The 12,267-nt window shown below is 65.5% G+C and overlaps 1 protein-coding gene across 1 annotated transcript; it reads left to right on the top strand.

The window, feature by feature from the left end:
* The first annotated feature begins 4,403 nt into the window (after positions 1-4,403).
* Positions 4,404-12,031, top strand: PHOX2A (paired like homeobox 2A). Its single transcript, XM_065834880.2, has 3 exons — positions 4,404-4,712; positions 7,764-7,951; positions 10,314-12,031. The coding sequence occupies exons 1-3, from the start codon at positions 4,493-4,495 to the stop codon at positions 10,746-10,748; spliced, it is 843 nt and encodes a 280-aa protein (XP_065690952.2). The 5' UTR covers positions 4,404-4,492; the 3' UTR covers positions 10,749-12,031.
* Positions 12,032-12,267: the final 236 nt, after the last annotated feature.

The following is a 12,267-nucleotide window of genomic DNA, read 5'->3' as shown; positions in this document are numbered from 1 at the left end:
TGCAGGGCAGTGCTGTGGGACACTGAGGCTGCCCCGGGGGGACCGCGACACCACCCCCCAAACCAACACCACCGGGCTCGGGGCTCCCGGAGCTGCTGGGTGGGACACAGGGAGCCCGGGGACCCACGGCCAGGGGTGACATGACGCGCTGTGCCCTGGTGTGGCACCTTAGGGCGGCCTTTACGTGCTTAAAGGGGCTGATGAGAAAGATGGGGACAGAGTTTTCAGCAGGGCCTGTTGTGACAGGACAAGGGGTGATGGTTTAAACTAAAGGAGGGAGATTGAGGCTGGAAATGAGGAAGAAATTGTTGTCCTGAGGGTGGTGAGAGCCTGGCCCAGGTTGGGCAGAGAGGTGGTGGCTGAACCATCCCTGGAGACATCCCAGGCCAGGCTGGACGGGGCTCTGAGCAACCTGAGCTGGTGAAGATGTCCCTGTCATGGCAGGGGTGCCACTGGGGGAGCTTTAAGGTCCCTTCACCCCAAACCATCTGTGATTCTCTGGTTCGATGCTGTGCTGTGCCGGCCCCCCCAGGAACGCAGCCACACGGGTCCCACCAGCCGGGGTGGCACACGGGTCCCTCCTCAATCATTTTATTTGTTTTTAATGGTGCTGGAGGCGCGGCGCCGCCGTCTCTGAGCAAACAGCAGCGGTGAAAGGGCTCCCTCTGACAGATCAAATAAATGTGCCACCGCGGCCGGGCCGGGAACAATAAACGGGAGGCAGGATCCGGAGGGGAGAAACATCAGGCTGTGACGGGGGAAATTCAATTACGGCCAGCCCTCAGCCCCGTGCCGGGCTCCTAATTCGATTAGGGGCAGGCGAGCTCCAGCGAGCGCAGGGGCCTCGGTGCAGCCCCGGCTCGGGGCTTTGTCACCGGGAACAAAGCGGCGGCGGCGGCCGGAGGCCTCTGGCACCGGTGGGTCGTGCTGGTGTGGGACCCGGCGCTGCAGAAACTGGGGGTCCCCATGGGGTGACACGGCCCGGATGCTGCGCCTGGTCAGCGACCCCGACAAGGCTGAGACTTGAGCTGTGCGGGGGACCCGGGTTGTGCACAAAGGGGGTCCCGTCAGAGTGGGGTCCCGCCAGCCCCTCTGGCTGCAGAGAGATCACGACCCCCCCCCCCCAGGTACATGGATGTGGCCCTTGGGTCACTGGTGGCACCCAGAGCCCTGCAGGATGGAGGGATTGGGGTCTCTGTCCCCAGTTCTTTAAGGATGGAGGGATGGGGGTCCCTGTCCCCTGTTCTTCAAGGATGGAGGGATGGGGGTCCCTGCCCCCAGTTCTTCAAGGATGGAGGGATGGGGGTCCCTGTCCCCAGTTCTTTAAGGATGGAGGGATGGGGGTCCCTGTCCCCTGTTCTTCAAGGATGGAGGGATGGGGGTCCCTGTCCCCAGTTCTCTAAGGATGGAGGGATTGGGGTCCCTGTCCCCAGTTCTTTAAGGATGGAGGGATGGGGGTCCCTGTCCCCTGTTCTTCAAGGATGGAGGGATGTGGGTCCTTGTCCCCTGTTCTTTAAGGATGGAGGGATGGGGGTCCCTGTCCCCAGTTCTCTAAGGATGGAGGGATGGGGGTCCCTGTCCCCAGTTCTCTAAGGATGGAGGGACAGAAGGTCCTTGTCCCCAGTTCTTCGAGGATGGAGGGACACGGGTCCCTGTCCCCAGCTCTTTAAGGATGGAGGGACAGGAGGTCCCTGTCCCCAGTTTCTTGAGGATGGAGGGATTGGGGGGTGTCCATGTCCCCAGCTCCTTGAGAATGGGGGTACGGGGGTTCCTGTCCCCAGATCCCTGAGAATGGAGGGATGGGGGTCCCTGTCCCCATCTCCTCCGCCATGCCCAGCCCTCCCTACTGCCACTGCCACCCGTTTCATGGCTGGGGGGTCAGCCCACGCCCCTGCCCCACCAGGTGACGCTGGGGACAGCTCTGTGCCACAGCTGCCAGCACTCGCCTTCCTTCACCCCCAAAATCACCCCCAGCTGCACCCCAGCTCCTGTGGGAGCCCCGGGGGCACCGGGGTCTCCCCCGCACCGCCCCCCATCCCCGACGGGACATCCCGGCTCAGCCCCAATCCCATCCCAGCCCCCTTGTCCCCCTCCTCTCCTCACCCCCCCATCCTCCTCCCCCCACCCCGTTCTGCCCCTGGCTCTGGGTAGCGATAGCAGCAGCTCCTTGCGTGGCAGATTGCTGCCTAATTAGTTTAGAGGGAAAACTTAATCGAATTAACTTTTTCACAACTCCAGCAGCCTGACAGTCGGGGCTCTCGCTCAGCCGCCAGCCTCCAGCCCCGTGATCTAATTAACTTGGTTAGCAACCTGCCCGCTCGGCCCGCGCAGCTGGGCTGGGGGGCACCCACCGGCCCCCGCGCCCACGGGTGTCCCGGGGGTCCCACGCCAGGGAGCGGACCCGGATTGGGCCCGTTTGGGTGGCACCGGGGAGTGGGGACACTGGGGCTGTCCTGAGGGCAAGATTTGGGGCAGGATGTGGGAGAGGACAGGGGGGAGGATGCAGGACGGGACATGGGGCAAGATGCAGGGCAGGGCATGGGGAGGGATAACGTGGGGCAGGAGATGGGGCAGAAGATGGGGCAGGATGCAGGACAGGACATGGGGCAGAACGTGGAACAGGGCATGGGGAAGGATAACGTGGGGCAGGAGATGATGGGGCAGAAGATGGGGCAGGATGCAGGACAAGATGTGGGGCAGAGCGTGGAGCAAGATGCAGGGGCGGGAGGTGGGATGGGGCACTCGGCAGGAGATGGGTCGAGATGCGGAGCAGCATTTGGGGCAGGACATGGGGCACAAGACGAGACAGGGAAGGGGGCAGGACATGGGGAAGGACGTGGGGCAGAGGGTGGGGCAGGGCAAGGAGAAGGACAGAGAGCAGGACATGGGTGGGACACGGGGAAGGACGTGGGGCAGGACACGGGCTGTGAGACCCGGGGGGCAGAACAGGTCCTGGCCACCCCCGGGACAGCCCCCAGCCCCATCGCTGCGCCCCACGGGCAGAGCTGGCTCCACATGGCCCGGGCCAGGGTCCGGCCTCCCCCCCGTGGCTGGTGCCCACTGGGGGGTCAGCGAGCCCCCTCCTCCTGGGCCTGGGCCACAAAGCCCTTAGCCGGCCGTAATTAGACTTTTAAATCCTCTTTAGTGAAAGTGTTTGTCTTGAAAATGTCCCAGATCCCACCGCCCCCCTTACAGCTGAAAAAAGGGGCAAGGCTTCTACCTTGGCCTCAGCGGGGTGGGGGGGTGAAGTGCTTTGAAATGCAGCCGGGCTGAAAATTGGGGGAATTGGGGGGAGGTGGGGGGAGAGGAGAGGAATGGGGCTGAGCCACCCCCAGACCCCTGCACCCCCATGCACCCATGGGTGGTTCCCCTGCTGCTCCCCTAACCCTGGGATGCTCATCCCCCAAGCGCCCCCCGGTGAAGGGGACCCCAGTGTCCCCCCCACCCCAGACACTGGTCCCAGGGGAAGTTTGGCCCGTCCCGCAGCACATGGAATTTTCCAGGGATGTCACCTGCGAGGGGGACCCAGGGGACATGAGGGTGACCGCTGGGGTCAGGGTGGATGGATGGAGGAGCCAGGAGGGGGGTGACTGCTCAGGGACAGGGACAATCTGCTGCCCGTGTCCCCCACACTTGATCCCCGGTGCTGGTGGAGCATCTCGTACCCTTGGGGTGCAAATCCTTTGCTGGACCCGCCAAGGAGGTGTCTCCCCCCGAGGCTGGGGGTCCCTTGGGTGCGAGATGGGGGTCTGCAGGGATTGGGGTGCCCAGGCTGTTCCCCCCCACCCTGGGATCATCCCATGACCCCATGGGACAGCAGGGACATTGTCAGAGCCATGAGGTACAATGGAGCCCCCAGCCCCACTCCCTGTCCCCATGGGACCCCCGCGCAGGGTGAGGGGGGTTCACCCCACGGGTGGGTGGCTGGAGTGGGATGCCCTGGGGTCCCCCCTTGTGCTGCTGTGGGGTGGAGGTGCCTGGGGGTCGAGCGGGGATGTGTCGGTGGGATGGGGATGGAGATGGGATGAGGCTGGAAGCAGGTAGAGGGATGGAGCTGGGGACAGGGACCCTGCGGAGGGACACGGAGACGGGGACGGGGCTGGGGACGGGACCGGTGCCGCTGGTGCCCGGGGAGGACCGGGACAGCGGGGGGGACGGCGGGACCGCCCGCCCCGACGTGCGCGGCTGCGGGGGCGCGGAGCTCGACGGGCGCCCACGAAGGGTTAAGGGCGGGGGGCGGCGGGGGGTTGTGGGGAGGGGGTGGGGGGCGCCGGCGGCTCCGCCCGCTCCTGCTGCGCCCGCCGTCCCCGGGAGATATTGTCATGCAAAAGCCCCCGGCGAGCGCAGCCTTTTGTCCGCCGCTCCCCCCGCCGGTATATTTACGGGGTGCGGCGGCCCGGGGCGGGCTGGGGCGGCGGATGGCGGGGGCGGGCCGGGGGCCGGCGGGCAGGCGGTGGCGGTAACGGGTGGGCGCCGAGCCGGGCCCTGCTCCATGTTCGCCATGGACTACTCCTACCTCAACTCCTACGATTCCTGCGTGGCCGCCATGGAAGCGTCCGCCTACGAGTTCAGTCCCTGCAGCCAGGCCGGCTCCTTCCAGTACAGCCCCATGCGGGGGGGGTTCGGTCCCGGACCCGCCTGCCCCCCCCTCGCCTCCGCCAACTGCGCCCTGGGCGCGCTGCGCGACCACCAACCCTCGCCCTACTCGGCAGGTAACGGACACGGGACCCCCGGGACCTCCGGGACGCCGCTCCCTCCCCGAGCATCCCCTGACCGTCGGTGCCCGTCGGTTCCCGGGGCTCGATGCTGTCGGAGTTCGGCACCGTCAGAGCTCGGTGCCATCGGTTCCTGGTACCGCCGGTGCTGCCGGTGCTCGGTACCGTCGGTTCCCGTTGCCGTCGGTGCCCGACACAGCCGGTACTCGTTGCTGTCGGTGATCGTTGCCGCCAGTGCCGTCGGTGCCCGGTACCGTCGGTGTTCGTTGCCGCCGGTGCTCGGTACTTTTAGGGCTCGATGCCATCGGTAACCGCTGCTGTCGGCGGTCGGTACCGCCGGTACCAGCTGCCGGCGGTGCCCGGTGCCGGCGATGACGGCTGCCGTCTGTTCCCGGTACGGTCCGTGCTCGATGCCATCGATTCCCGGTACCGTCAGCACTCGGTACCACCGGCGCTCGCTGCCGTCAGTTCCCGGTACCACTTATTCCCGGTACCCCCGGCGCTCGGTGCCGCCGCTGCCCGCAGCTCCGGCAGAGCCGCTCGGGAGCTCGAACCCGCCGCTCCCGTTCCCGGTAGCGGGCGGGCTCCCCGTACCCACTCGCGGAACCCCCGAGCTCCCCGGGGCTGCGGCGGCTCCGGAGCGGGGCTGGATGGGGGTCGCCGCCGCCGGGCCCCCCCTCCCCGCTCCGCTTTCGTTGCCGCCGCGGGTGCTCTGCCCGCAGATGCGCCGACAACGAAAGAGCCGCCGGATGGTACCGGTCGCTCCCCCCGCCCCGGCCTCAGCCCCAGCACCGGCCCCGGCTCCGCACCGCGCTCCCCCGCCCCGCCGGCCCCGCTCCCGCCGCCGGGGCCCCGCGTCCCGCCGAGGGAGCGGCGGCGGCAACGAATAAACGGGACCGGGGACGCGGGGAAGCAGCGCCCGAGCTGGCGGCCGCCCTGCCTGCCCTGCCCGCTGCACTCCTGCCTGGTCCAGCCCTGCCCGGTGCATCCGTGCCCGGTTTGTCCTGCCCGGTGCATCCCCGACCGGTTTGTTCTGACCGGTTCGTGCTGCCCGGTGCGTTCTGCCTGCTGCATCCCTGCCCGGTGCATCCTGCCTCGTACATCATCCTGCCTGATTCATCCTGCCCGATCCACCTTGCACAGTTCATCCTGCCCGATCCATCTTGCACAATTCAGTCTGCCCAGATCATCCCTGCCCGGTGCCTTCTGCCCGGTTTATCCCTGCCCGATTCACCTTGCCCAGCTCATCCCTGACCAGTACATCCTTGCCCGGTACACCCCTGCCCTGTTCATCCCTGCCCAATTCATTGTGCCCAATTCATCTTGCTCGGCTCATCCCTGCCCGGTACATCCCTGCCAGGTGCATCCCTGTCCGGTTCATCCCTGTCCAGTACACCCGTGCCCGGTCCATCCCTCATCGGTCCATCCCTGCCTGGTCCATCCTTCCTGATTCAGTCTGCCCAGTGCATTCTGCCTGGTGTATCCCCACCCGGTTCATCCCTGCCCGATTAATCCTGCCTGATGCTTTCTGCCTGGTTCATCCCTGCCTGGTTCATCCTGCCTGGTTCATCCCTGCCCCACACATCCCTGCCCAGTAAACCCCTGCCCCGCACATCCCTGTCTGGTACATCCTGCCCAGTTCATCCTGCCTGATGCGTTCTGCCTTGTGCATCCATGCCTGATTCATCTTGCCTGGTGCATTCTGCCCAATCCGTTCTGCCCAGTGCATTCTGCCTGGTGCGTCCCCACCCAGTTCATCCCTGCCTGGTGCATTCTGCCTGGTGCATCCCTGCCTGGTTCATTCCTGCCCGATTCATCCTGCCTAGTGCATTCTGCCCAGTACATCCCTGCCTGGTGCATCCGTGTGCAGTACATCCCCGCTCGGTCCATCCCTGCCTGGTACATCCTGCCTGATTCGCCCTGCCCAGTGCATTGTGCCTGGTGTGTCCCTGCTCAGTTCATCCCTGCCTGGTTCATCCCTGGCCGGTTCATCCTGCCAGGTGCATCCTGCCCAGTACATTCCTGCACGGTTCATTCCAGCCTGGTGCATCCCTGCCTGGTGCATCCCTGTCCAGTACACGCGAGCCCCGTACATCCCTGCCCAGTGCATCCCTGCCTGGTTCATCCTGCCTGGTACATCCTGCCCAATACATCCCTGCCCGGTGCACTCCTGCCCGATTCATCCTGCCTGGCGCATCCCTGCCCAGTACATCCCTGCCCGTTACATCCCTGCCCGTTACATCCCTGCCTGGTACATCCCTGCCCGGTACATCCCTGCCTGGTACATCCCTGCCCGGTACATCCCTGCATGGTGCATCCCTGCCTGGTTCATCCTGCCTGGTGCGTCCCTGCCCGGTACATCCCTGCCCGGTACATCCCTGCCTGGTACATCCCTGCCCAGTACATCCCTGCCCGTTACATTCCTGACCGGTGCATCCCTGCCTGGTGTATCCCTGCCTGGTTCATCCTGCCCGGTGCACCCCTGACCGTTACATCCCTGCCCAGTACATCCCTGCCCGGTGCACCCCTGCCCGATACATCCCTGCCCGGTGCATCCCTGCCCGGTTCATCCTGCCCGATGCATCCCTGACCGGTACATCCCTGCCCAGTACATTCCTGCCCAGTACATCTCTACCTGGTGCATCCCTGCCAAATTCATCCTGCCTGGTGCATCCTGCCCAGTACATTCCTGCCCGGTTCATCCTGCCCAGTTCATCCTGCCCGGTGCATCCCTGCCTGGTTCATCCTGCCCGGTTCATCCTGCCCGGTGCATCCCTGCCTGGTTCATCCTGCCCGCTTCATCCTGCCCGGTGCATCCCTGCCTGGTGCATCCCTGCCTGGTTCATCCTGCCCGGTGCATCCCTGCCTGGTGCATCCCTGCCCGGTTCATCCTGCCCGGTGCATCCTGCCCGGTGCATCCCTGCCTGGTTCATCCTGCCCGGTGCATCCCTGCCCGGTTCATCCTGCCCGGTGCATCCCTGCCCGCCCCATCCGCTGTGGCCCTGCCTGCTGTGCCGGCTCTGCTCACCCTTTCCTCTCCCTCCCCAGTTCCCTACAAATTCTTCTCGGACCCGTCGGGGATCAACGAGAAGCGGAAGCAGCGGCGAATCCGGACGACGTTCACCAGCTCCCAGCTGAAGGAGCTGGAGAGGGTCTTCGCCGAGACCCACTACCCCGACATCTACACCCGCGAGGAGCTGGCGCTCAAGATCGACCTCACCGAAGCCCGGGTGCAGGTGAGCTGCTGGGGGGGCACAGTCGGGGGCCTGGGGATGGAGGTGAGGGGGTCTGTCCCACCAAACTGGAAGTTGGGGTGCAGGCGGCTGCGCCCCAACCTTGGGAACCTGCTGCTCTGCTTGTGTTGGGGAGGCGATGGGGATCATTGCCGGGTTCCAGCGTGGGAACCACCACCCCCCCCCCACCATGAATTTAGTGCATCCGTGTGTTTTCTCGGTGCTGGGACTGGAGCGTTTCCCAGGCAGATCCCTGGGGATCGGCTGGGATGGGGACAGGACCCAGCCCTGTTACTGCAGCGGTGAGGGGATGGGGGGCAAACAGGCTCTGGGGACATTCTGCTCTGTTGGGGGTTGGGAGGACCCCCCCAGGGCCCAGCCCAGCTCCCGGTAGCGATGGGGGGCAGTAACCCAACGTTCATGCTGCATCACCACTGCGCTGGTCCCCGTCAGCAATGATTTGTCACAGTACAAATGCACTGAGGTTGGGTGGATTTGGTTAGAGGCTGTGGAGACGGAGACCGGCCCCTTTGGTTAGTGTAAGAACCCGTTGGCGGTGCAGACCCCCCCATTGGTCAGCGCAGACCCCCACTTTGGTCAGTGCAGACCCCCCGTTAGTGTAGATCCTGCGCTGTCAGTGCAGACCCCAATGGTTGTCCGGTCGTGCTGCAGGGACCGGCTCCAAGTGGGACAACGTCCCTTGGAGCAGCGGGCTGAGGGTCCCTGGGGGTAGTGGGACCCCTGTGGAGAGGGGGACATTGAGGCTGGGGGGTTGTCGATGAGGAAGGTGACATCCCACAGCGGGAGGGGACCCACCTGTTGGCTCCCAGCTCAGCCGTGGGGTGCGTGGGGCTTGGGGTGGGGGTCTCCATCCATCCTCAACCGCAGCTCCCCTCTGGTTTTGGGTGAAAAGCTGGTGGTTTGGGGCAGCTCACTTTGTCAGCACATTGGGGGGAAAAGGTTCCCCATTCCCAAGGGTGAAGAGAATGCACTTGGTGGGGTCGTGCTGCGGGGGACAGGGCCGTGCTGGGGGGGATGGGGCCGTGCTGGGGGGAATGGGGCCCTGCTGGGGGGGACGGGGCCATGCTGGACTGTGCAGGGATGAGAGGGGCTGGTGGGACCAGCACGGCATCCACGGCACGAGGAAGCATGGGGGAGCACTCCAGGTTTGCTCTCAGGGGGGTGGGTTTGCCCACTGAGCCCCAAGCCATGGTGACCCGCAGGTTGGTGACATGGGACAGCTTAGGAGGGGTCACCCTGGGTGCCCTCAGTGTGTCGCGCTGCCCCCCAGCCCTGACGCCCCCCGGCTGGGCATTCCCAGCAGTGAGATCCTCCTCCAGCAGCAGGAGATGCTGGCACGGCAGAGCCAGCACCGGTGTCCCTGACACCCCAGGGAACATCTCAGTCCCTGGGCCACACCCCGCAATGTGTCCTTGCACCAAGCGCCAGGGATGCTCTGCAGGTGAAGGGCCCCATGGGACCTCTGTGTCCCCCATAGCATCCTTTGGTCCCGTGAAACAGCTGGGGCATATGGCAGAGCTGGTGGCTGCGTCCAACCAGGGCTGCAGCACCACAACATGCTCTTGGCCTTCAGCATCCCACAGGCAGGATGGATGCTGCAGCCCCATGGGGCTAAGGGGTCCTGGTCCCCAAGGATGGGGGACCGACGGGGCTGTGGGTCTTGGTCCCCAAGGATGGGGGATCTGTGGGGTCCTGGTCCCCAAGGATGGGGGACTGATGAGGCTGCAGGTCTTGGTCCCCAAGAATGGCGGTCCACGGGGTCTTGGTTCTCAAGGATGGGAGACTGGGAGGCATTTCCAGGTCTGGTCATTTCCAGGGGAGGCTGGTGACATCCCCAGCTGGCTGTAGGGACACCGCGCTGCTCTGGGATGGGATGGGATGGGATGGGATGGGATGGGATGGGATGGGATGGACCAGGCTGGTTCTAGGGGAAAACCACTGGCAACAGTGGCACCCATGGAGCATCCTGGGGGTCTCCTGAGCAGGGACAGTGTTGGTGGCAGCTGGGGGGACTGAGGTGCTCCCTGTCTGGTCTCCCCATCCTGCTGGCAGCTCGTAGGACCATGTGCTACCAGGTCCTTGCTGGGGAGGGATGTCCCACCTTTGGGGTCACTGGCATCAACACCACAGAGCCTGTAGCTGGTTTTAGATACATCGACCCCCTCCGCTGGTGCAGCAGAAAACGCTTCACCCATGGGAGTGGGGGTGCTGCAAGGGGAACCCCGTGGCAAGCACTCCAGCATGGGGAAACTGGAGCTGTCTGCACCCCATGGGTTCCCCAAATCCCTGGGGACAGCGGCGCGGGGTCCTCCCGTCCCCTCCCATCCCTTCCCGTCCCCTTCAGGTTTGGTTCCAGAACCGCCGAGCCAAATTCCGCAAGCAGGAGCGAGCGGCCAATGCCAAGGGTGGCGGCGGTACCGCCAGCACCACCAGCAAGAAGTCGGAGCCGCGCTCTTCCTCGGAAGACGACGAGTCCAAGGAGTCCAACTGCAGCCCCACGCCGGACAGCACGGCATCCCTGCCCGCCGCCGGCAGCCTCGGCAGCCCCGGCAGCAGCCTGAGCCCCAGCCCCGGCGCGGGGCCACCCATGGGACCCGGCCACCCTCCGCAGCCCCTCAAGGCACCCATCTGGCCCGGCGTCAGCACCAGCAGCGGTGCCACCAACGCCGCCGACCTGCTGAAGGCCTGGCAGCCCGCTGAAGCCGTGCCGGGACCTTTCTCCGGCGTCCTCTCCTCCTTCCATCGGAAGCCCAACGCCCTCAAGACAAACCTCTTCTGATGTGCCAGTCGACAGCTCCAGCTGCCCCAAACCCTCCCCGGCCCCCCCACCACTGCCCCGTGTCCCCCCGGCCGCCGTGCCAGCGCTCCCACCGCAGCCCCAGCGATGATGCTCCGGCAAACAGCTGCTGGCGAGGACATGGACCGGGGAGGCTGCCACTCCTGCCTGGCCCCCTGCATCCGAGGCTGCTCCCCTGGGGGGGCCACAGGACCCCCATCCTCTCCCATAACCCATGGTGATGGGACAAACCCGGAGCGGTGCAAGATCACAGAGGTGCAAAGCGGGGGGCGGTAGCCCCCAGCCCAGCCGGCATGCCCTGGGCATAGCCATCGCTCCAGCATGCTTTTGGGGGGTTCCCAATGTACCCCAGGGGTGAGGGCAGACATGGGGCTCCAGCATCACAACAGCCCCCCCTAGGAGGCCGCCCCCATGGGCCATGCTGCTGGGCTGGGGGCAGGAAGCACTTTAGGGTTGGGGTTTCTGGGGGCTGTGGGGTGAGTAGTGCTGGGGAATTCGGCAACAATGGGTTCCTCGGCACAGAGAGGGGGTGATGCCCCCCAAATCCTGCCTGTGGACACGCATTTCCCGCCCCCCACCCCCAGCAAAACCGCAGCCTTGCAGGACTAGAGGGGAGGAGATCCTCACCCCCAGCAATGGGATTCGGGGGGACGAAGGCAGGACCGGGGCTTTGTGCCGCGGATGCTGCCAAGAAGGACGTGGCGCTGGGAACTGTCACCATCCTGCTGTGCCGGGGCTGAGCTGCCCCCGTGATGCCGCAGCTCAGGGAGGATGACTGCAGCATGGGGTGGACCCCCCGGAGCAAACGGGACCCCTCGGAGGAGCTGCGATCCCTCTCCGGCAGTCACCACTGTGCCGGGAGCGGGACGGGTGCCCCCAGCGGGGCTGGCGCGGCAGCAGCCGGGACCACCCGGCACATCAGCGCTCTGTGGTGACCTTGCGGAGGGTGCTGGGGGGTCCTGGGGTGCAGCTCGGCCACCTCGCACCCACGGCGCCGGCGCTGCACGTGCCAGGGCTTCACGGCGCAGTGAGCATCCGCATGGTCGCGCCGGCATCCCTGTCCATGCGTCTGCGCAGCGGTCGGGCCCCCCCGTCCCCATTCCCATCCCCTCCCTGCTGAGGGCCCCCCCTTGCCCCGTCTTGGCTGAGGTGGGTTTGGGTTTCACCATTATTTCGATCTTTTATTTTTTTTTTTTAAACCATTCTGTAATTTATTGACCCCATTTGCAAATGACACTAATCCAAATAAAACTTAATTTATTGAAGACGCTGCCAGCCCCCTACCATCACTACCAGCACCCCCGCCAGGCTGCAGGTGGTGGGGGTCTACACCAACACCCCCCTCACTCCCCTGAGCCCCCCCTGTGCCAGTTGGGGACCGCCAGGCGATGCCAAGGACGCTGTAGACCCCCATCCTTAAGCCCAGGGATGTTATAGGTCCCCCCCCCAAGGAAAACCCCTGACCAGCTGCAGAGATTTGGGGTGGCACCACATGGGCAGC

Source organism: Patagioenas fasciata, chromosome 1, assembly GCF_037038585.1.
Source record: "Patagioenas fasciata isolate bPatFas1 chromosome 1, bPatFas1.hap1, whole genome shotgun sequence".
NCBI classification, from domain to species: Eukaryota; Metazoa; Chordata; class Aves; order Columbiformes; family Columbidae; genus Patagioenas; species Patagioenas fasciata.
The sequence above is the reverse complement of the archived record's forward strand: the minus strand, read 5'-3'. Positions and strand labels throughout refer to the sequence as shown.